This window comes from Procambarus clarkii, chromosome 2 (genome assembly GCF_040958095.1).
Source record: "Procambarus clarkii isolate CNS0578487 chromosome 2, FALCON_Pclarkii_2.0, whole genome shotgun sequence".
NCBI classification, from domain to species: domain Eukaryota; kingdom Metazoa; phylum Arthropoda; class Malacostraca; order Decapoda; family Cambaridae; genus Procambarus; species Procambarus clarkii.
Window position 1 is genome coordinate 49,151,623 of NC_091151.1, and position 26,944 is coordinate 49,178,566.

At 36.2% G+C, this 26,944-nt stretch overlaps 1 protein-coding gene across 1 annotated transcript in view; it reads right to left on the minus strand.

Annotated features, from left to right (window-relative positions):
- Nucleotides 1–2,178: 2,178 nt before the first annotated feature.
- The window catches only part of LOC123762353 (uncharacterized), a 263,102-nt gene continuing 238,336 nt past the window's right edge, over nucleotides 2,179–26,944 (minus strand). The window contains exons 4-8 of the mRNA XM_045748867.2: nucleotides 18,125–18,287; nucleotides 16,401–16,823; nucleotides 8,256–8,429; nucleotides 4,139–4,267; nucleotides 2,179–2,330 (exon numbers count right to left, since the gene is read on the minus strand). Coding sequence (XP_045604823.2) covers nucleotides 2,179–2,330; nucleotides 4,139–4,267; nucleotides 8,256–8,429; nucleotides 16,401–16,823; nucleotides 18,125–18,287 — 1,041 coding nt within the window. The remainder of the gene's footprint in view (nucleotides 2,331–4,138; nucleotides 4,268–8,255; nucleotides 8,430–16,400; nucleotides 16,824–18,124; nucleotides 18,288–26,944) is intronic.

Here is a 26,944-nt window from a genome sequence, read left to right on the forward strand (position 1 = left end):
GCCAGGGTGTTGCACGAAGACCTTCTAAAGAATACCCCTGCAACGAGTGATGCAGATAAGAAAGAGTTTAAGGCAAGCAGGGGCTGGTTTGAAAAATTTAGAAAGAGAAGTGGTATCCATAGTGTTACAAGGCATGGGGTTATGTGATGTGATTATGGAAGGGGACTCCCCTTCCAAACAGTAACTCCTCTCCTCCTCCCCCCTCCTCACCATCTTCCATACGCCTACAGCACTCGACAGCAAGGTAAGTAATAACTGGAACACAGTTTTGTAGGTTTATTTAGATGAATTAGGTATAAAAATTTAGTTTGATGTGGGGTTTTTGGGGTAGTCAGGAACGGATTAATTCATTTCCCTTTATTTCTTATGGGGAAATTAACTTCGGAATGCGAGTTTTCGGAAGGCGAGGCGTCTCCAGGAACGGATTAAACTCTTATTCTGAGGTATGCCTGTATAGCACTTGGCAGGAATATGAGGATAAGAATTTGAGATAGGACTGAGGGGAAGGAATAGTGCCCAACAACTTGGACCAGTTGGGGATTGAAGGCCGACCTGCAAGAAGCAAGACCGTTGCTCTACCTTCCAGATGGGAAGGGAACAGAGTACATGAGGGGACTAGATGGGGGGGGAGGGAACAGGGCACATGAGGGGACTAGATGGGGGAGGATACAGGGTACAAGAGGGGAACAGATGGGGAGGGAACAGGGTACAAGAGTGGACTACACGTGAATTACAGAAATACTTTTCCAGTTACGCTTTTCATCCGAGGGAGATAAATACTGTAATATGCAGTGATTCTTATACCATATGTCCCCAAATTATTGGCTTTATGTGATGATTTTTGATGGCATGGGAACACAAACCTCATTGATAGAATTCCGCTTGTAGGAAGCTTGGTTCTATCTTCCGAACAATTAACTTATGAACTGCTTCCGAAAAGAAACCCGTTCGTAAGCTGTGCACCCCCCATGTACCCACCATTTCATTTAAACAGTATAATGTTAATATGTATCCATGGTTAATGTATTATCAAACAGCGAAGTCAATTTAAAAAGTAAAATAAACATGTTATTTGCAGCATCATGTAGGTAAGGAACTATTAATTATCAATGATGACTTGATAATGGTCCATGATGGATCAAAATATGTCATTACATTTTTTCTTTTCAGATTTGTGAGTTAAGTGTGTAATTCTTCACCATGTTATTGTGACTTATTGTCCGCAGAAGGTAAGTTCTCTCTTCCCGTTCAGTAATAATGTTTGCTTCAATTGAAATACTCCTGCAATATGTAATGCCCTCTCTGTTTATTGCTAGTTTCTCTTTCTTTTAAAAAAAATATAATTTTCATTCTTTGGTTTTAAATATTTTCTTTTGCATTTCTTACTTTTTATACTGCATCAAATATTTTATCAAGCTCTATAAATACATAATGTTACACAAATATAAGAGTTACACATTCTAGAAAGTGTTCTGATATTATAAATACAAATAAGATATATAACAGCTGTCATTTGAGTAAGATGAAACGGTTGAATAACAGTAGAGTTACAAGTGTAAACAATCAGCAAACTGAAAGATAGATAAATTTGTTTTCTACAGAGGTTATCTTGAGGTTATCTTGAGATGATTTTGGGGCTTTAGTGTCCCCCGCGGCCCGGTCCTCGACCAGGCCTCCACCCCCAGGAAGCAGCCCGTGACAGCTGACTAACACCCAGGTACCTATTTTACTGCTAGGTAACAGGGGCATAGGGTGAAAGAAACTCTGCCCATTGTTTCTCGCCGGCGCCCAGGATCGAACCCGGGACCACAGGATCACAAGTCCAGTGTGCTGTCCGCTCGGCCGACCGGCTCCCTGCTGTGGTGGGTACAAGACAAGATGACTTCTGATTCTTGTAAAAAGGCAGAGACCTCTCCCTTCCCACAACTCATTTTAAGCCTTACCTTATTAGTTTTCTCTGAAACACAATCCATCATCACATTCACAATCCAAATATATACTGGATGAACAGGGAGAAAATGGTTAGTTGGTGCTCACTTGTTTCTCCCTGCCTAGTGCTTGAGCCACAGCAGGCACCACACGTAAACTACAGCTTCATCACAGGATTTTTATTTTCATACTGCACTTACGCAAATGCATATTCTTTGCATACATTTTATTAAGAATATAATGGGGTACTTACCGTGGTATCCAAACAGGAGCTTTGTCATTTATAGGTGATCTATCTTGAGGATGAGACTTAACAGGCAAATTTTTAGTTCTCCTAATGGCTTGTTTGATATCTGCTATGGCTGCTTCCACACTTTCTCGGCTCTGACCAACTCCTCCGCCTGGATAAATGGAAAATAAGAAATGTATATCAAGTCTTGCTCGTATAAAAAATCAAACATGTAAATATAGGTTGCATCCGAGAAGGAACAGTACAGGGTGTTTTATAAAGAATAAAAATACAGATCCAGTGCATACATTCAATCCAAGCATACTGTGAATAGTTACAGTGTAATTAATAGTTACAGTGTAATTTTGTGCAGTGAATAGTTACAGTGTAATTAATATGGATAGAGTATTAAGGTATTGCATGTAGGAACATTCTCATGAAGTCGCTAATAGGTCCATAATCTGTTACCTTCAATTAAATACACTTGGAAACCTTTATTTTACATTATAGTATAACAATTTATCTAAAGTCTGATGACAGCCAGACAAAAGAATAAGTAAAGCACACATCAACAAATTGGAAAGGATACAAAGATATGCAACTAATCGGCAACTAGAACTGAAAGAGAAGAACTTCGAGAAGTCATAGGCATTAAATATGCCAAAACTATAAAATAGAAGAAAAAGAAGCAATATGATCACTATGTACAAAATAGTAACAGGAATCAACAAAATTGATAGGTAATAGTTCCTGAGACCTGGTACTTCAAGAACATGAGGTCAAAGATTTAAGCTGACTAAACAAAGCTGCTGAAGAATTATACGAAAATTCCATTTTGAAACAGAGTGGTAGACGGTTGGAACAAATCAAACGAGGTGGTGGAAGCCAAAACCATCAGTAGTTTCAAAGTGTTATATGACAAAGAGTGCTGGGAAGACAGGACACCACGAGCATAGCTCTCATTCTGTAACTACACTTCGGTAATTACAAAGTAACAACAATCAGTATACAAAGAAATCGCAATGGCTACAACCAGGTTTCTTACGGATAGCCTGCCTATACTCAGGCCTGTGGGTAACAGTGTTCCCCACAATATGCATCTCCTTCACAACACAAAGAAATCACAAAATGTAAGGAACTCCGGACAGAAAACCAGGTCAACATAGAAAAACAAGAACAAACAATGAACACAACTACAGGAAGTAACAAAAGACAAAACTCAATTCACATTAATATAATAGGGAGGAGCCTGAGGTGCCCCTGTGAGACAGGGAAGTGCATTCACCTCTTGTATCTGTTAACACAATTGGTGTCTAGCAACATTGGGGGCCAAGCAGGTAACCTGTTAATGCCTGTTAGTCATAGCAGGGCAATACTTTTTTGGGCTACTTCACTTCAGGTACTGCATGGAGAAGATTTTTTAGTGTAGAGGAATGCACCTTTGAAAGTCATACAATATAGTGCGTGTAACAACTATAATTGGCAAACTTTACTGATGTCAAACATTACTGATGTCAAATTCAACAAAAATTTCTCTGCAAGCATTTAAAAAATTGCATCTCTATTCAGAGCTTTTAGAATACTGTTTTGGCAGTGGTTATTTATTCATTATACATTTTGTGAATGCTATAATGAATGGACTAGCTCAATTTGTAATGATTTATTATTTAATATAGTATTTATAATGCTACTAAATTATTCACCGTTTTTCTCCATACAAATAATATCCCAAAACCCATTAAAGTGGGAAACATGTAAAGATATTGCATGATCCAGAAGCCAAAGCTTTTAGGATTTTCAAGGTACAGTATTTATCATATTGAGATTTAGATTGGTTAAGTTACACCGACTATAAACAAACAAAAATTCTATCAAATACAAAGGTAACTAATTTAATATGAATAAAAACAATTACCAGTACAGTACATCTATATTATTGAGCATCTATAATTACAGTAAATATATTTTAAAATACCGTACCTGGATTGAGGTGAATGTCATGTGCTGCTGGGTGACCTTGGACCATATGTGGGGTCACTTTGTGTTGTACAGGACTGGTGAGTGATCCCATGGCACTTAAGAGGTGAGGACCAGTACTCGGGCCTGAAACTAAGAAAAGAAAGATGTGCATAAGATCAACATCGATTTAAAACTTTAGGCAGCTCTGATTTTCTTAACGATTGCTTTAAACTCTTTGGATGCAATAAGTGGTTATATTCCTGTTGCATCCCTCTAATTAAAGAAACTACTAATTAAAGCATTTGTGTTCCTCACGTGTGCCCCGAAGAATGAGGTGATTTGATAAAATACTATGCCCAAGATTACCATCAGAGTGCTGGCGGGATGATGGGGAAATAGCCTCGGCTACCATCATCTTGCCTGGTTGTGATGGTCGAGTGGTTAAGGTGTCCTGTGCACCAGTTAAAAAGTGCTCCTGGCTGTTTGGGTTTGAGTCAACTGGGGTGTGAGTTTTCAGTTGCATATATGCCTGGGGACCATTTAGGCTTGTTCATATATATATATGGAACCATCTACCCACCGAAGTCGTAAATGCCAAAATATTACTTCAGTTCAAAATCAAGTTGGAAAAAATCCTCGGGAACAATGTCGGGACCTCTGACAAGCTGCTGGCTTCCTATCCCTGTTGAGGCCACTAGAGAGATAGTGGCCCCTCAGGTAAATTCAGGCATGTAGTCCTTTAGTTCTGTATACTGTACTGTACTTTCACATCTTAACAGTAATTCAGGTTTGCATTCTTTTCTCTATCTTCTTCACAGTATCATAATTTACTTAATTTAATAGCATAGTTCAGAGTGAACAATCCTACCTGCTTGTATGCAGTGGTATTTACATCACCTATGTATACAGAGAGAGCAAGAAGCCTGCCATGCTTAATCTGCTATAGCTATATACCAGTACAAACATCATTAACCCTTGAAATGCATGTGAAAATCAGGGATGCTTTAAGGTACCTTATAAGATTTAAAACCATCATGGGTACACAGGGCTCACATCTGCTTTTTCAGTCTTCCAGTAAACATACGACATCTTGGAAAAAATCGTAAGCATCCCTCATAGGATGTGAAAGCTACAATACTACGAGAGCGACTATGAGTAGCTTCATATCCACGGCGAGAAGAGACGACTCAACTCCCTCCACTGTTGAACTGTATGGAAATCATCCTCGGAGATAACCAAGCAAACTCTGCCTTGGCTCTGAAACCCTCAGACACATCGAAGTCAGAACTAGGGCGGGGAGGAATGACGTGGGGACAGAACCGAAGTGGAGTTGGCCAAACAAGAATCAAACTATGAACCCCGAATACATAAAAACCATTCCTGTTAAGCAACATCTGCCTGGCAAGCTTCATATGAGAAGCATGCTGAGAGAGAATGAGACCCAATGTGTGCATATGATCCAATACCCCGGGCCATTGACCCAACAGGCACCATGGCGAAGGAAAAGAGAATGATTGTTGACCAGAAACAGGTTCAATGAACAACCTTCAAACTCACATGCAGTGAGTGCAAACTCGACAAGTCGATCCATAACAAGCCATGCTGCAGACCCATACGAAATTACTAGAGCCTGAGGGTAACTAGCCTAGCAGGACACCAACGCACTAAGGACACTTGCCAATAGAAATGACACCAAACACAACCCATACCAACCAGACTACGAAGAGTATTCTTGGCATTCCATATAAACAAATGCATGTGTATCCCACATGTGCTTGTGGGATATAGTACTGACCCCTGTGAAAAACCACTGGTAACATCTCACCACCACTCTGACATCCCTCCTCTCATTGTGACTGTCTTCTGCTGCAGAAGTACTCCTTTATCTATAGCAGCAAATTCCCTGTCACTCCTATCTTGAGGTTATCTTAAGATGATTTCTGGGCTTAACGTCCCAGCGGCCCGGTCCTCGACCAGGCCTCCTTTTTGTTACACACCCCCCAGGAAGCATCCCGTAGCAGCTGTCTAACTCCCAGGTACCCATTTACTGCTAGGTAACAGGGGCATCAGGGTGAAAGAAACATTTAGCCCATTTGTCTCCACCTCCACTGGGAATCGAACCCGAACCTCAGGACTACAAATCCAAAGCACTGTCCACCAAGCTGTCAGGCGTCCTGACATACTGTATCTCTCCTGCCTATACTCTATCTCCATTTTGTGTACTTGTCTCCTGTGGGGTACTGTGTCAAAGACACTCCAACAGTCCAAAAATATACAGTCCTCCCTCATTCTCTATTGTCTGATATCAGTTGTCCAGTGTGTAAGTGTGTGTGTGTGTGTGTGTGTATTTAAAATTGTTTCCCACCAAGAGAAGCATTTGTTTACTTGAAGGAACAGTAATTATTTTATATGTTCATTTAAAATAGCAGGAATATCAAACTTTCTTTCTACTAAGGACGGAGGATAAAGTGGTGAATTTGGTGTAAATGGCATGCAACTTCATAACCTGAGATTTTTGGTTCATTGACCAGACCACACACTAGAAGGTGAAGGGACGACAACGTTTCGGTTCGTCCTGGACCATTCTCAAGTCAATTGAAAATGGTCCAGAAAGGACCGAAACGTCGTCGTCCTTTCACCTTCAAGTGTGTGGTCTGGTCAACATACTTTAGCCACGTTATTGTGACTCATCACCTGCATTTTTGGTTCAATTCTGCTTCCATATACGACTAATTAACATTCCTTGAACTATGATTACAGGACTGATGAGTTACATCTAATACATTTGCCTATCTATTTCTGTTTCATCTACAAAGGTGCCAGGTTGCTCAGTAAAAAGATGGCATATACTCAATAACTAAACCAATATGAAGCATACAGTATAGTTCATCTAACTATAACTGACACCCAAGCAATAACAAAATGTCTCTATTAAACTGTTTAATTGTGCTTAAAGTGATAAACCCAAATACTCTGATAAAACATACTGATACTGTGACAGGGAAAAAGCTTTAGTGTACAATTAATGTGAAACTAAATACTCAGTGAAAGAATATATCCAATATAATATATATATATACAGATGGAACACCACAGAACAGTACTATGAATGTAAGGCTTAAACTACAAGAGTTACACAATAACAGCTAGTCAACACATTTACTCACTCCTGGTGGTGGCCAGAAACCTGCCACTTGCACACCCAAAGCCTGTGGCAAGGGTAGAAATCCTTAGCAAACTGCATCACAGTTTTACTATATTTATCTCTACCAAGAATAGCCAGAATGCACTACTCGGCCTAGTATGTAAAGCCCGATTTGTTGTAATAGCTAGAGTGATTTTCGTTTTTTTTTCCAATAATTTTGTTATATTGGTTTATTTGAATTAATATTATTATATTATATTATATTAAGAACATGAATTACTGACTTGGTTATGTTAGTTTAGGTTAGGTTAAGATAGGTTAGGTAAAGTGGGTTAGATTAGGTAGGTTTGGTTAGGTTTGGTCATATTTCTATGTTAGTTTGAACTCATATTAAACAGAAAACTCTTGTATAATGGAAAGTTTTATAATTTTTTCATAAGAAAATTTTGTAGAAAACTTCAGGAAAACTCGGCTAATAAGGCAAATCGGGCCTTGCATAGTAGGCCAAGTACTGTAGTGTGTTCTGGCTATTAGGTATAATTTTTTAAGAAGAAATCCATACAAAGAAAAGTAGACAAAATAGTTTGTTTAAGCAGCATAAATGAAATCACAAACTAAGTCTAGGCGACCTTTCATTTTAAATACTAACAACATTATTTTGATTTTTTCATGGAACACAAATCAAAGGTCTTTTATAAGTGAATAAAGACCTCATACCCATTCTTTACCAACCTTAAAAAATAACAGAATTACCCCTCAAGAATAAATACCTCTCATGTGCCTGCCAAAACTGTGCTGAATTTAAAAATACTGTATACCTAGAAAAGATCAAGGCATATGGGGGGGGGGACCTTTGACAAGCTGCCGGCTTCCTGTCCTCGTCGAGGCCACTAGGATTAGTGACCCTCAGGTAAATCAGGTATGTATGTACCCTAAAAAAATATCCTAACCACAAATGTCATTCAGAAAAAAATGGCCAGCAAAAGTAACTACCTGGAGTATATTGAGGTGAGTGTAGGTGCCCAAGGACATGGCTCGGGGATACAGATGGTATCGGATTTGGGGTCGATGATGAGCTCCCATTTTCTACAACAGAGTTATTCCCTGTAGAGCCCCCACGATGAGGGTGAGGAGCAGGGGGAGGTGGAGGCTCAGGCATTTTCTCATCTGTTATGTGTTAGAGTAAGATAAAGACTCAGTTTAATAAAGTAACAGAATTAAAGTTCCATAAGTAGAGAAAAACAATTTGTACATCACAGTAAATAAAACTGAGACAACAGGGCTTTATAAATAAAGTACTGTACTACATTTAAAATGAAATGTAAAAAACATTTCTACATCATTTGGGAGAGAGAGCTCACCATTAATAAGAACATAAGAAGGAAGGTAACTGCAGAGGGCCTATTGGTCCATACGAGGCCGCTCCAATTTATATCCAGAATACATACACAATGTACTGTATATTGCACAAAAAATCACATTAACGTGATGAATCAATGAGAAAAATAAAAGGAACCGTCAGGAGGATTCAAACCTATGGTCTGGGTACTCCCAAGCAAACATCTTAGACAATTACACCACAACATGGTCTAAAGAATTGCAATCTGGGATTTAACTGAATCCTCTAGGGTTCCTACGGCTTCCATTGAAACTAAACCAAGGTTTCACACAATTCCCCCATGCATTCTAGCTTTGTAGTCTAGGAATTCTACCACCAATGTTTCTCTTCAGTGCACAACTTGCGGAGTGCTTGGAAGTACCCAGAGCATGGGTTCGAATTCTCCTCACGGCTCCTGCTAATTTTCTCACACAATATACAGTATTGCTACATTTTCTGTTCAACACAGTAGGAGAACCCTTTACCTTTCATTTTCATCATTTAAACCTAAGCTATAAATTTTGAAGAATCGAAATTATGGTACAGTAATTTATTTATAAAACTGCATTATTAATGCAGTGACAAGTATAAAATATACACCCTGCCATCCAAATATTATAATACTGTACGTATAATTACTATGAATGAAAGTACAAGTACAAGATATAGACTGTTGTACTCCCAAAATATATCTAAGTTTTTGTACTATTTTGTAGAGGGCTCAAGAAAAAGAAAACAATGAAAACTAAGTTTTCCTAGGCCTGGTATAGTACATATATGTACTAAATTAGACTTAAGATTTGCCAGTCTTAGGCCCAGAAATGCTTATTTAAGTCTAGGACAGGTTAGATTAAGTTTATTATTAGTCTGTTTCAATTGTTGTTATGTCCTTTATAATTCCAATAGTTCAAAATGTGAACTTTTTTAGGGTATTACAGCCCATATGTTGTACATTCCATTTATAGAAGCTACAGGTTCTATCATTTTTTGAGGATGGTTGAAAATACATGTACACGTTATATATTTAGATCTTACAGACCCAGACACCATCCTGGTAAAATGGACACTAATTATTAACAGGGGAAACTGACTCTACAGAGATCTTCCCACATTCCAAACCACTTTGGACCAAACTTAGCAAACAAAAAACAAAAGAAATCTGAATAACCACATGTGACGTAGCACCCACAGAAAATGTATATTTTTATGTCCAAACACACACATCACAATACTGCATAAATTCACTAATAATATCATATACATAATAAAGGTACTTACCAATGGTCAAGCTCTTCCTCCATCTATATCTACAAGAAAGAATGTCTGTCTATGTCTGTCTGTCTGTCTGTCCAAGGTTGGAAGCCAGATACTTGGGACTAACCTCACCCAACTTTGCAGTAGTTATGGTCTGGGGTACAGGACAGACGAAAGCTGGTCGGGGGGTTGGCCAATGTTAAATGTTTTAAGAAATATTAGCATTTATAAAAACCCACATGTGAGGTATCCACATGCAGACGAGGAGTCACAATAACGTAGCTGAAATATGTTGAGCAGAGCACACACTAGAAAGTGAAGGGATGATGACGTTTCGGTCCGTCCTGGACTATTCTCACAATCGACTTGAGAATGGTCCAGGACAGACCGAAACGTCGTCGTCCCTTCACTTTCTAGTGTGTGGTCTGGTCAACACCCACATGTGATTTTCTTGGAATCAATTGTGAAATATTTGTGAGTTCGCATAGAGGTTTTAGCACTTTATAATAATAGATATTCTGAGACCAATTGAGTTGTTTCAGTACAGTACTTCTAACACTTTCGCTTGGTAATAATGCAGTATGGTGTCAAAAACTTAGTAGACGAATGTGCGGTAATGATGCAGTATGGTGTCAAAAAGTAATATATTTGCTAAAATTCAGGTTTTTATCCAATTTTTGGGGACTGGTTTTAAACTGAGCGCCACAAGACACAAGGACACAAGGACACAAGGTTTAAGTGTAAGTCCTGTGATGTGCCACTGTGTGAGGTACCATGCTACAGCAAATACCATCGCAAGAAACAATACTGAGTTGATAAGCAGTAATGTTTGCCCATCATCCACTCCACCTATAAAACATGGGTCGAAAATCTTCAGGAAACTTTTTCCTGGAGCAGGTGGAGTGGATAAAACTAATGTTCAACCCATGTTATGATCCACTGGATTGGTAAGTACAAAGAGTTTTTGTTTTTATACATTTTATATTGTGGGTTATACTTTATCTTATTGTATTGGTAATGTTGTTCTTCAATTTTCCCTGGTATGCATATATCCATTTAAAGCATTCTATTTGGAACAATTTGATACCAAAATGAGAGCTGTAACACGAAAATTGATGTTAGGAACCGAAAAAATACTAAACATTTGTGAGCGGGAAATGGGAGTGTAGTGGGTGGACGAATGGGCGCTCGCTCACGGGTAATGCGTGGCCTGCTTTCATCTTGTCTGCAGGTTAGCGCGCCACCATTTTTGCATATACTCCTGTAGGGAATTCTATTGTGAACACATTGATATCAAAATGAAAGACCTAGGATAAAAATTGAGGTGACCAAAGTGAAAAAAAGTGAACACATTTTATTGCTCTTGTGCACTCCGGGTAACTCGCTTTCACTTTCTCTATTTGGTGCGGGTTGTATGCCGGACTTTTGGAGTTATATGCATTTAGTGCTGTAGAGAATTCTATTGGGAACACATTCATACCAAATTGAAAAACCTAGGACAATAATTGAGATGACAAAGTTGAAAAAGGTATACACTTTTCAATATTACTGTGCGCTCCCGTGGAATGCCAGGTGCACCTTGGGGTGGTGTGGTGTTCGCTCGCTCGCCCAAAGTGCCAAAGTGTTAATAATAATTTTTTTTTTGAGAGAGAGAGAAAGGAGAGAGGAGGGGGATGGAGAGGACAAAGTGGAAGACCAAGTGATGACCAAACCACAACTCAGAACATGGAGAAGCAACAACATTTCAGTCCGCCCTGGACCATTATCAAGTCCACACCACTTGATAATGGTCCAGGATTGACCAAAACGTCGTTGCTTCTCCATCATCTAAGTTGTGGTTTGGTCATCATTTCTTTAGCCACGTTACTGTCACTCATCGTCTGCATGTGGAGGACTAAGAGGAGGATGATGAGAGAGGGAAAAGGGAGATGGGGTGCAGAGGTGGGGTGAAAGGGTGGAAAGAGGGAGGAAGAGATCCGGTGCAGTTGGGTACCTCTTCTATGTACATATACATAAACATAAACATATGTATATGTATGTGTACAGTATACATTATATATATACAGTACATAAAATCACTAAGAACTCTATGACCCGACCAGAATTCGAACCTGCATATCCAGGGCTCACCCCCTGGTGTACACAGTACTATTACCTCTTCAGATTGGTTGGTAATAATTTCTCAGTAACGTTATTACCAACGTTACTGGACCAAATCTTCAGATTGACTGAAGATTTGGTCCAGTCCTGGGGAAGATTCACCAGGACTGGACCAACCAGTCCTGGTGAAGGACCAGGACTGGTTGGTCCTGGAGCTCGCCAAGTCAGCTCCAGGACCAAGCAATCCCTGGTAATACTCGTGGTGCAATTTGGGGAGGGTTGGTTATCAGTAGGAGGGGGATGGGGATGTGCTGTGTGAGCTGCTTACTCATGTGGCAAATTGTGAATAACAGAACATAACATGTGTATTTGTTTGGTAATTTATTCATTGAAATATTTACAAGAAAATCAAATGGTTTTGACACAATTTAAGGCATATGATGTTGCATCATCCTACAACTCATGTGGGGTGAGTTGGGGAAAGAGAGGGAGGGAGGGAGGTTGTACAGATAGCAGAGAGAGGATTGAACAGGAAGGAGATGTGTGATCATCATCTGTCTGTCAGTTTGTGCAATCTGTACATCCTGGCAGCCTGTGTAGCCTGTCTAGCCTGATAGTCTGTCGAGACTTTCAGTTTGTCTAGCCTTGCATCCTATTTAACCTGACAGTTTGTCTAGCCTAGCTGTCAAGCTTGATGGTTTATTTAGCCTCACAGTCTGTCCAGCCTGACTGTCTGTCTCACCTCAGTCTGTCCAGCCTGACTGTCTGTCTCACCTCAGTCTGTCCAGCCTGACTGCCTGTCTGGCCAGACAGCCTATTAGCCTTACAGCGTGTCTAGCCTAACAGTTTGTTTAGCTTGGCATTCTGTCTTTTTGAGATATATATAAGAGTTGTTACATTCTTGTACAGCCACTAGTACACGTAGCGTTTTGGGCAGGTCCCTGGAATACGATCCCCGCCGCGAAGAATCGTTTTTGTCTTGTCTTGTCTTGTCTTGTCTTGTCCGAAAAAGGTCTTGTCTGAAAAAGGTCTTGCCTGATAAGGCACCCTTAGATATTAAATTAGTATCACTCCCACAATTCACTGTATCACACATTTTTTTCCGACAAACCCAAAACAAATAACGGGCATATCCGGATAAGAGGTGTCCAGAAAGCACATAGTCATCTGTCTATATATGTGTATGTATGTATGTATGTATGTATGTATGTATGTATGTATGTATGTATGTATGTATGTAATGTATGTATGTATGTATGTATGTATGTATGTATGTAATGTATGTATGTATGTATGTATGTATGTATGTATGTATGTATGTATGTATGTATGTAATGTATGTATGTATGTATGTATGTATGTATGTATGTATGTATGTATGTAATGTATGTATGTATGTATGTATGTATGTAATGTATGTATGTATGTATGTATGTATGTATGTATGTATGTATGTATGTAATGTATGTATGTATGTATGTATGTATGTATGTAATGTATGTATGTATATATGTGTATATGTGTATATGTGTATATGTATATATGTATGTATGTATGTATGTATGTATGTATGTATGTATGTATGTATGTATGTAATGTATGTATGTATGTATGTATGTATGTATGTATGTATGTATGTAATGTATGTATGTATGTATGTATGTATGTATGTATGTATGTATGTATGTAATGTATGTATGTATATATGTGTATATGTGTATATGTGTATATGTATATATGTATGTATGTATGTATGTATGTATGTATGTATGTATGTATGTATGCATGCATGTATGTATGTATGTATGTATGTATGTATGTATGTATGTATGTAATGTATGTATGTATATATGTATATATGTGTATATGTGTATATGTATATATGTATGTATGTATGTATGTATGTATGTATGTATGTATGCATGCATGTATGTATGTATGTATGTATGTATGTATGTATGTATGTATGCATGCATGTATGCATGTATGTATGTATGTATGTATGTATGTATGTATGTATGTATGTATGTATGCATGTATGTATGTATGTATGTATGTATGTATGTATGTATGTATGTATGTATGTATGTATGCATGCATGTAAAACTTATATATTAAGTTTTATTAACTAAATAAAATACAGCCCACTTAATTCTGGTATAAAATGTCTCAACTCTCATCAGTTCCCATTATAAGCACAGTTGAATTTATTCAAAACTATAACCAACTTGACATACTGTTTACTATATCAAATTTGTTAATTTTAACTATGGGTGCTATCTGGGTATGTTTGTTAAGTTTAAAATCTCATTCTATATTTATGTTTTAAGTTAACTGATAATGAGAAAGTTAGTCTAAAACATCCCACTCCTGGTACTGATGACGTGCAATGAAGAATTAAAAACAAGAATTGCCAGTGTTGAAACTGAATAATAGTCTCAGTTACGCCTACATAAAAGTTTAATGCATAAAATTCCTACATACAGAAGGAGTCTACATCTAAGGTTTTTCTGAAAGAAATGTGCACGTTGTTTCAAATGTGTGATTGACTTTGGCTTCAATATACAGTGGAACCTCGGGTAGCAAATGTCCCTCTTTACAAATTTTTCGGGTTACGAACTCAATTTATTCAGAAAATTAAAATTGGGTTACAAACTTTGCCTCGCCTTGTGACTTTCTTGATACACGTATAGGTCGACTGAGCGGGTGGTTCTTGGTGGCACAGGCGACCGGTCTTCAGTTTACCAGTGCCTCCCGCTTAGTGACGATCGTACTTGAATTCTTTGTAAAGAATTTAATTTTTTCTGCTTTTTTGGTTTTGAATATAAAAGTATTTATCATATATCACACCATGGGTTTCAAGAAAGTCAGTGGCTAAGAAAACACATGTGAGGATGACCATAGAGGCAAGCTGCAGTAAGCCACTACCTAAACCTTTTTAAGAACACTGTGATGCCTCATTACAGACAAGTGTTGTCTGTAGTAAGTTGTCTGACAAGACGTAGGGAAAAAAAGTATCTATGGAAAGGTTCTTAGTGAGAAAAACAAACAGTGAGCCACAACCAGGTCCTAGTGGTATGCAGGCAAAATGTAGGAGAGAGTGTACCCCAGGGAAGTCCTCACTGCCTGATGTTATAATGGAAGGGGACTTCCCTTCCAAACACAAATACCTCTCCTCCTCCCCCCCTCCTCACCATCTTCCAAACACTAACAAGTCATCAATAAAGGTAAGCTATAACTTGTACATATTATAGTACAAAATATTTGTGTGCATTAAGTATGAAATGTATTTTTAAGTTAATATTTTTGGGAGTGAGGATGGATTAATTCAATTTACATTACAGTACTTCTTATGGGAAAATTTGTTTCGGGCTGCGAATTTTCGGTTTATGACCCATGTCTGGGAACGGATTAAATTAAAAACTAAGGTATCACTGTATTTCAAAGCAAGTACAGCATCAAAATATAAAAAATTCAGTTTCTTGCACTACCTGAAGGGATACTACATATAATTTAATGAAAAACAGGGAACTTCATATATAAACAATAGTAAAGTATACCTACATAATATAAAATATAATCAAAATATACAAATGCTCTTAAATAAATTAAACGTTGAATGATAACAATCACTCAATGTTAATGTAATTAAAAAATGTTCGTTTTGCCTAAATGTTTTCATTTTGATGCAAGACTGCAACCCGTTATGTTTTTTTACCAATAAATGTTAGAAATACCACTGAAATCTGTGATGGCAAATTAAATGAAGGTCTTGTATAGTTTTGTCCAACTAATTATATCTTTTATAATAACTTCTTATCTGGCAAATGAATGATATCCTTTATTTAAACACTAATACTCTATTGCAATTAAGCATCTGAAATAAATAACCAGTAAACATAAATAAATATCCATGACAAGTTTCATCATATCAAAATGTCAGATGATCATTTACCTTGGATATTAGAAACAATTGATTCACAATCTAACGTTATATTTCAGATATATAACGTTATATTTCATATATATTGCAGATACTGTACTACTATTTCAGGTTAACAGTACGGCTACTAACAAAAGGGGGGGTAGACCATGGTGAGGATTATGGAAGGAGATGGCATGGGTGGGAAAGGAAACAGATAAGGGATTTGAAGATAGTCAGTATTTCACTGTCATACTGAGGTGCAAAAGAGTGAAAGTTCGATAAGCAAAATTTGTAATAAAAAATATCGAGATAAAAAGTCTCCAGAAAAAGTTGTAAAAAATTAAAAAAAAAAAAAAATTGACACAATGCCATTGTTTTTGTTAAAAATGCATTATGTCAACCAAGGGCAAAACAAAAACCTGTTTCACACCCGCAAGCTATGTAAACTGTCTAAGCAAAAACATGAGAGAATGTTACTCACTAAGAGGATCTAGAAGGTGAAGGTCAAGTGGGGGCTGAGGTCCCTCTCCATCATGCCCTCCCCTCCTGGCCCCTCCCTCTGGCCTCCTCAAGGCTATCTCCCTCTCAATCTCCGTAATCTGCTTCTTCATCAGTTTTAGTGTTGAAGACGAAGGAGACTGTGCATTGGTGTGGGGGGAATTCCGTGAGTGGAGTTTAGTATGGGGGGAACTGGCAGCATTGGGGAGGGGGGAGTTATGTGAGTTGAGCGTTGGGAGGGGGTAGAGGGGTGGCAGCTCACCCCTGCACAACTGCTCGTCCAGGGACCGCACGACAGGACGTTGTTGTTGTTGCAACTGCTCCTGTTGGAGTTGCTCTTGTTCTTGTTCAAACAAAGATTCTTTACTGTCTTCTTCTTCTGGCACCTCCATTCCACTCTCATCACCTATAATATAAATTCATGACTGTAATAAAATATGAGATGACACTTCTATAGCAAAAGCTATAAATAAATACTGAACATGCAGCAGTGAAAAATTATTGGCATGTTGATAAACTAACAAGAAAAGATTGTAATTATATAACACATAATACTGTTCATCCATACAGTTAATACAAAGAATGTGCAGTCTAAAATGTACCTATGTTTCAAGCACTGTACTGTATACCGAATAGGAAATCCAGTAAGTTTTAAACTTAATCATATATCTATTGATAAATCCATGTACGTATAAAATGACATATACAAATTTGATAAAGGAAGAGATCTAAGGGTGGTTCTTGATAGAAAACTGTTACCTGAATACCACATAAAGAACACTGTGCGAGGAGCCTATGCTATGCTTTCCAACTTTATAATCACTTTTAAATAAACGAATGTTGAAATATTTAAAAAATGATTCATGAACAAATGTGCAATAAAAAATGGAATATGCAGCAGTCATATGGTGCCCATATGGTGCCCATATGGTGCCCACATCTCAAGAAGCACATCAATAAACTGGAAAAGGTGTAATGACAAGCAACTAAATGGCTACTGGAACTGAAAAACAAGAGTTATGAGGAGAGGCTCAAAGTGTTACATTTACCAAAGCTAGGAGATAAAAGAAAAAGAGGAGATATCACTACATACAAAACAGTAACAAGAATTGACAAACTTGAAAAGAAGAATTCTTAAAAACTGCAACTTCAAGAATTAGAGGTCAAGGACTACAGCATTATAATAAGTTTCTTCAAAATTAGATTTGCTGCTCTTCTTGGAATTAAGACTGACTGCACAAGTCTGTTGTCTGTTGTGTATACTTGTCTGAGCTTCAATTAGGTTGTGATCTGAATGACATCTATTTTTGATCATTAAGTTCCTAACTAATTCATTATTGTTTTGTAAAAATACGGTCTTGGGTGTTTTCTTTTCTAGTTAGTTTTATTATATGCTGGTTTAAGGCAAATCTCTCTCACATCAAAAAGAGGCCATTAGCAAGTAATTACCATAGTGTAATTATATACAAATGACCTCCCCTGCTCCTTTCAGTTTATCCTTCATATGCTAACTCTCCTGGGTTGGCATATTGAGGAATTCTATAAAGCACTTATGTACTTACCAGAACATATTACTTTACTGTACAAGTAGCATATACTGTACTTAACATATATATTTTTTAAATTTAAATTAAAAGTCTCATTTCCCAAATATAAAATACAACTAATAAATTTCCCAATGATGATGGTTAATGCAATGACACTAACCTGAGGAAAGACCATCCTCCAGCACTGGCATAGCCGAGCAGATGCCTCGGGAGGATGAATGGATTGACCCTTCCGGGTCAACACCAGAGTAGTCACTTTCCACGTCGCCCGAGTCACACGAAGTTGTCTCGGGTGATAAAGTGAAGTTTCGGGAGTGGCCCACCTGTTGAAGGTATTACTCTGAGAACTGATGAAAATCATTTTAGTAAAATAAGATGAAACATGCAAAATTATGGAAGAAAAATGTTACTTTTTTCAGACTGTTCCGTACAATTATTTGTCACTACAATAGAAGAAATGAGGATTGACAGGTCCCTCTCTACCAGTGTACGGTACACTACAGTATATCAGATCACCAAAACCTTTACTAGATATTAAAATACTTGCCACATGTGAGTAAAAAAAATTCAGTAGATATTCTGAATTAAAAAAAAAAATAAAAAACACAGACAAGAGAATGAATTGATAATTAATGAGTTTAAGATCTTGTTACATTTAAATAAAGACATAGAGACATATGCTTTGTTATGTTGACAGTGCATTTTTATATTATTGTAGTTGTACAGTAATACAGTTTATTTGAACTGATGAAGTACAGTATAACCAAAAATTAAATTATATGGTATGGATGATAAAAAGAGAATTGATCTGAATTTGCAATGTACTGTATTTTATCAGAAAACTTTAAGAGATTGTAGGATTAGATAGGAGAGGACACTGAATATAATATAATATTAAGATAAACATGAAATTAATGAGGATGTGGAGCTATTACTTTTAAAGGATTAAATATAACAGTGTCACCTCAAATGACTTGGTTACCCTTAAGACAGCATTATTGATATACGGAAGGTACACTAGCTGGAATATTTCTATGATTAGAAAAAAGGTCATCACAGATCATAACCCAACTATTCAAAAATACAAAATTCCTGAATGCTCAAAAATCACCAAGAAAATATAGAAGTATTATATAAGAAATATCAAATATGTACAAGACAAGAATAGTAAATTATATCAGGCACAAAATATATTAATTACTGAACAATACAGTACATGAGTATGTATTGGTCAACAATTACAGTAATATAGCAGAATACAGGCAACTATAATATACTCTAGATGTTTTCATTAAATTATAATATACTCTAGATGTTTTCACTAAACTATAATATTCTCTAGATGTTTTCTCTAAACTATTATGTACTCTATATGTTTTCACTAAACTATAATCACATTTCGTATAACATTTTCATGCGCATTTCACCACTTACTCAGTTTTCTGTTATCAAAATGCACATATAGTTTAGTGTTAGGGAATGCTCAAGCAAAACATTATCCAAATGTTGAAATCACTTTCCCTACATTAGGGAGGGAGGGAGTTATCAAAGGGAAAGTGCCAAGCCGTTACAACTATATAACACTGGGAAGGAGGTCAGGATAAGGATTTGGGATGGGACGGGGGGAGGAATGGTGCCCAACCACTTGAACAGTCGGGAATTGAATGCCGACCTGCATGAAGCGAGACCGTCACTCTACTGTCCAGCAACAGTAGAGCAACTATATTAGGGAAGATATGTTAAATAATTGTTAAAATAAATTTCTTGTATATTCTCTCTCATCTAAAGCTCCATTTATCTGCAGCTCTAATGATAATATAATTACATCTATTGGGTAACATGGCACCAATTTCCTATAGAATTTCCCTTCATTTATTTTTCTTATAAAGCTAGCTAAATTTCCCTTTCTAATAGTACCTGGATCTGAACAACAATACTGCAGTGGGAAAGGAGAAAATAGAAGAAAAGTCAAACCAAAAGATGAAAGTAGTGTGTTTAAGTGAGAATTATGATATGAGGGCCTTGGAGCAAGGTTTAAGGACTCTATATGAGGGAAAATACAAAACACAGTATTGAATGCAACAAAACACAACATTGAATGCAACAAAACACAACATTGAATGCAACAAAACACTTCACTTGGGTCCTAGGTCCTAGTTGCTAGCTACTGGATACCTCCACCAAATTCATTCCACACTGGGTCCTCTTAAGTCATTGTAAGCCTACTGAGGACAAGAGGCCAAAATCTATTCCTTCTACTGTATTTATGCAGTAAAATTAATATGTTCTGTTTAAATTCTTAGTGTTCCAATCATGTAATAATTATCATTTTATTTCTATTTCCCTACTTCAATTCAGTATTGTTTTTATCTGATTTAGTTTTAAGTATTTTAGTTGTTCTCGTATTTTGCCTGAAACACTCTGCGAATTAGTGGCTTTAGGCATTGTACTTGCCCCTACCCATGAATTATACACTCTTCTTATATGATCCTATGTATATATCCTATGTATGTATGTATGTCCTTTTGCTTAAATAAAAATGATATTATTATTATTATTATTATTATTATTATTATTATTATTATTATAGATCATTCTAAGCAAGAAAAGGCCACCAGAAAATTTGGCAAAACAAAACAAACAGCAAGGTAAAAACAAATCCACAAATACTGTAATAACAAAAAGCATAGGATCACCAGTACAGAAACGAAGGACAAGTGATGAGGCGAGAAAAAAAGACAGGAGCATCAAGGACCCTCATAATGTTGCCTCGATGAAAGCTCCAGGTGATACAGTACACCAAAAGACCGGCCACCTATGGACCATAAAATGAGCGGTACACAAGCGGTACACCAGAGAGTCTAAAGGCATCAAAGAACATCTCTGGTCAATCTGCTGAAAGAAGCAGAGCTGCAGAAATTGACATCGAACTACAGATGGGCTGGCCTAGCTGTTTGAACTACAGCTGGGCTGGCCTAGCTGTTTGAACTACAGCTGGGCTGGCCGAAAGGGAGCCAGCAGGAGAATTCTGTCAAAGAACAATTCCAGTCTGAACAGAACCTGGAGCAACAGCTGAACCAGAGGGAAGAGATAAAGAAACCCTACCAGCCACAGTCTAACAGACTATCAGATACAGAGCTGTATCTGATTATGTGCCACTTTCAAAGTATGTAAAATAAAATGGCTTAAGAGTCAAAATGGGAAGCACAATTCTGAGCATAATAATTTGGCTGTTCTATAAGATAAGGATCCACTACGTCATTAGACCAGAATCATGTACATTCATCGAAACCTTTAAAATACTGAACAATTGGGCGGATGTTGACCCGGACAATTTCTTCAAAAGATCAGATGTAGCACGAACGAGGAGCAACGGGTTCAAGCTCAACAAGCCACAATGTAGGACTGAAAACAGGAGATGCTTTTTCACCCATAGGGTTGTAAACCTGCAGAACTGTCTACCTGCCAAAGCCATAAACATTAACACTCTGCGGGGTTTTAAAATACAGCTGGAAGAGATCATCAGCGCAAATGGAGGGGGGAGGGGACCTTTGACAAGCCACCGGCTTTCTGTTCTTGTCGAGGCCACTAGTATTAGAGGCCCTCAGGTAAATTCAGGTAAATTCAGACAGGAAACACTTCTGGTACCAGCATTACAGGAACTTTTCAAGCATCCCTGTAAGGTCATTAAAGGTACAGCAGTAGAAAAGCACTAAAGATGAACCTAATTCAACCCAGAAAGATACTGACTAATAATAATAATAATAATAATAATAATAATAATAATAATAATAATAATAATAATAATAATAATAATAATAATAATTTCTTTATAAAATTACAGATGATTAGATTACAAATGTTACTTAGTAGTTACCATATTTGCATATTTTATAAAGCCACTAATTACGCACATTATAAATGGAGATGAGATGTGGGTAAACATACTGATACATGGAAGTGAAAAGAAAGTATGACAAAGTTAAAGTCTGCCAATATCAGAGCATCTGGAGGCCATTTTGTATTGAGCACCCTACTGTAGATCACATTGTAGTTAATCACATAACATGAGATATATCAATATGCAAAACAATTTGTCTTTCAGAGGAAAATACAATAAACTATGAGCCATATACCATGACACCTAAGAAAAAATGCTAAAAGTTTATGACTAAGGAGAAAATAGAGAATTCAGTACAGTACAGTACAAGAATATTGTTATTTAAAAATATTTCCATAAATAAATAAATAGAAATGCATAAGCTTTTAGTACACGCTTTTGCACTCCTCTAAGAATAACATCAAATTTCTTGCAAGATAAAAAATATCAATGATTATTCAAGCAACTAACTGATAAAGAACAAGAGTCATGCATTTAATCAGTCAACCTTATACATTACAATCAAGTAATTCTACAACTGCAAGTACTGTATTATGGCTAAAATAAAAAATATAGAGGTAATATGGAATTTTTGTTCAAGAGCACCATTTTATTATTGGAACTTTTTAACTGAAAATACACACAATTTCTTTATTATGTTCTATATAAATATCAAGTGAAGGTGATCTATTTTTATTTAACATTGAATTTGAATTAGAATGCCCACCTACATTTACTATATTTCTTTATGCCAATATTCATATACCGCCACACCCACCACATAGCTTCAAACCCTCATTATGGCTCCTACGAATTTTTTCAATAATAATAATAATAATAATAATAATAATAATAAAATCAGTAGGAGCCATGACAAGGATTCAAAGCTAACATCTGGGTACTCCCAAGTAAACACTTTAGATGACTAGGGGCACGACATGGTCAAAAATATTGCAACCTAGGATTCAACTGAATCCTCAAGGGTTCCTGAGGCTTCCAATGAAGCCAAACCAGGGTTTCTCACAAATACCCCCCCCCCCCCCTTGCACCCTGGCTATGTTGTCCTGGAATGCTACCTCCAATGATTTTCTAAATGATAGATCACGTTAATGTGATTTCTCTGTGCACTGAAGAGGAAGCATTAGAGATAGATTTCCTGGACATTCAAAGCGAGAGCGCATAAGAGGATTGCGTGAAACCCTGGTTTGGCTTGAGTGGAAGCCTCAAGTACCTTTGAGGATTCAGTTAAATCCCAAGTTGCAAACCTTTTGACCTTGTCGTGGCCTAGTCACCTAAGGCGTTTGCTTGGGAGTACCCAGAGCATAGGATCGAATCCTAGTCATGGCTCCTACTGATTTTCTCATCGATACATCATGTTAATGTGACTTCTCCGTGCAATAATAATAATAATAATAATAATAATAATAATAATAATAATAATAATAATAATAATAATAATAATAATAATAATAATAATTGTAAGAGTAAAAATAATTAGAGGAGTCCCAGTAGTACAGTCGGGTTCGTTCTCAATTCGTAATTGAGAATTCCGGGTTCGAATCCCAGGCGGGACAGAAATGGTTGAGTACATTTCCTATCACCTAATGGCCTGTTCATCAAGCAGTAAGTAGGTACTCAGAAGATAAGTCAGCATGTTGGTGTGTGGGGTTGCATCCTGGGCAGGGTCAGTAATTTGACCTGGGGGGGGGGGAGGAGATGATGACCTCGATATAAGCCTAACATGTATAAATATAATCTGGATGCCTGTTCCCCGACACAATGAATTATATTATTAATAATTATAATGAATAATAATAATAATACAGTATATGATGAAATATGTCTATGATGATAAGTACTAGTATAGGATGAAAACCCACACTTACAGGTACGTATTTGTGAATTTTATGTAAAGATTTACACCAAGTCTTTCGCACTCTCCTGAGCACTCAGGACATTGCAAAAGACTTGGTGTAAATCTTTATATAAAATTCAAAAATACGCAAGTGGGTTTTTATCCTACGTTATTATGTCTGTGAGAAGACATTACCATTACTTAATAATAATAGTAACAATGAAAAATATAACATTTGTAGTAATGAAAATGACACTATGCTCGCTATGATTCTAGTTATATATTACAGTATAATTATTAATTATTATTATTATTATTATTATTCAAAATTACAGTAATGCTGATAATTCAGTGTCACAAACGATTAAGTACAATACTCTACTGAATAACAGCAATCAATTTTGATAGAAAACAGAATCAATCAAATTTCTGCTTTGTGTTGGATCTATCACATACTCATTCTAAAATTGATTATGTACATTTAAAATAAGTCTAAAAACAGTTTAAAACATGCTTAAATAGTTAAAAAAAATCATGCAAACAAAATTATATTCTCATGTAATAGTAATAGCTCATATACACCATTATTTTCTGAATTAGAATATATTATCTTGTACTATATGTTCCATACAGTATATATATATTATATAAGCGTAGTCTCTTGACATGCAAAAATATAAATATACACAGTATATATAAATACTGTACTATATACACTAAAACATTCTTATAACAAGTTTAAGAAAATTAATGTTTCATAAAATAATTCTTCAAAAACTGTAGGTTTGCAGAACAATCACTAAATATTATCACTCACTAGTCACCATGTTTTGGAGAAAAATATAAAATGCAATTAGTTAAAAATAAAAGAGAGGATTATGCAAGTTACAAATGAGCAGTATGTTGTTAACAGTTATCAAGGCATCACAGACTTAGTACTGTAGTTTAATAACTGACAGTATAAAAAAAAAAATTCAGACACAAAGCAGATAAGAAAAGCACTAAGATTTTTACTGTAAAAGCTAAAAGCTAATACAAATACAAAATCCCTCTACTAAACAATTTAGCATGTTGACAAAGATCTGAACTTACACAGTCCACTCGAGAAAATATAACATATACTCTACAGTACATGTACACGAGTGTGTGTAATTATCTAAGTGTTGTTACAGAATGAGAGCGATGTTCCTGGTGTCCCGTCTTCCCAATAATCTTTATCATATGTGATTTGAAACTAGAGTCCAGACAGTTTTGGCATCCACCACCTTCTCACTCAACTTTCATGTACTTTTTCAGCCCCTTTCTTTCCTTAGCTCTAAATTAAGTGTATGTGCCTCTGAGTGGGTATAATTGCCCAATTATAATTTCCTAATTGCAGTTACAGGATAAAGAATTCAATGATGTTGGCGCACAACAGAGGCAATCTATTACACCTGTCAACTACTATTAGCAAAAGCTTATATTTGTATGTTTTAACAATAGCTGTATTTCTGGAGTTTATAATTACTGTACCTAAATGTAATTACCTTAGTGTGGTTACAAGATTAGAGTCATACTCGTGGTATTCCATCTTTCCAGTACTCTTTGTCAAATGAATTTTTGAAACTACTGATGGTTTTTGGCATCATGTGTGAGTGTGTGGTCACAAATATGTTCACAAAAGCTTAGAGCACAATAAACAACAAGTGAAACAAATTATATGAGCACATCAATATCATATTGTACATCTAATAGAGCAATTTGTACAGCACCAAAAATGCAAATGCCAGGAAATAAATTTCAGTATTTAAAACTATTTAAAATGCTAAAAATGAACGATAAACATTAAAAAATCTTAGAAAGCAATACACACAACTCACATAAATTGTTGAAATTCATACATAACTCGAGGATGGTGCACAACCTACACAGTATATAACAATGAAACACACAAGCAGCATACAATAAAGGAAAAAAAATTCAGTGCGTTAAGAACATAGAACACAGAATAAAAAACACATACAACAAATTAGTAACAAACTATTTCTATTAAAGTACAAATCATAAATAATGAAACACACACACAAACAGCACCTATGCTTGACCAAAGGTCTAAATCATAAATAAATTAACAAGCTGTAAACAAAACAAAAAATCAGAAAATCCTGAAAAGCATAATACAAACACATTTATTGTGAATACAGATAAAGTAAAGAGTGATAAAATAATTCAGAAGTTAGCGAAGAAAAATTAACACAACGAGCATCAGAGCCCAAGACATTTCATAACAGTAAAAAAAAATATGTGATACTGTTGTCAGATTCCCAAAACAACTTGACCATTTACTTAATTTTGAAAAAAAATTGGAATAATAAAAAATTCAACACCCCCACTTTTTTTTTAAAGATAATGAAGACTGCACTGAAGAATATTAAAAGTTTAATGAAAAATATTAAAAAACTGTGAAACTCTTAAAGATATCAAACTTTTGGCTAGACCGGCCAGCAAGAAACGTGTTGAACCCTGATCCAGATTCATCATGCCTTTAGTTCGGGTAAAAGAACACTAAAATAAAAGCAGAAAAATGCTGAAATGACTAACATACAGTATTTACTAACATACAGACAAGCAACAAAATATATAAAATACAAAAACAAAGCAAAGAAGCCAACAGCAATATACTGAAAACTCATTACATACTAAAGCTCAGAGTGGATTACACGAAGCTTTCCGTAGAAAACAGTAACACGCATGATTTTTTTGTCGTTTAAATTCAAATTCAAATTTTTATTCAGGTAAGAGTACATACATAGATGAAGAGTTACAAACATAATATTGAATTTATAGATAGAGCTAGTACATACAATACCTAAAGCCACTAATACGCAAAGTTTTTCGGGCAACTGAAGCCACTAATTCGCATAGCGTTTCGGGCAATTAAATAATTACCTGCCGCATACATTCATTATACTGCACAATAAAACTTTAATTTTGTGTTGATACAAAAGTAAAGTTTAAAACATGTACTGTATCTGGGATGCAATAGCTAGCTAATTATGCTAAGCGTCAACTAGAGTACCAGTATACATATATATCGTATAATGGACACTTGACAAAACAAACACAGGAACATAAATGCAGCAAATATCAACATTTGAAAATAAGTCAAAGAAATGAAACTATGCAGAGCGTCACAAAGCAATAGCTACATTACATATCCATTGTACAATATAGAAAAATTTGTTCAAAATTTATGGTTCAATCCA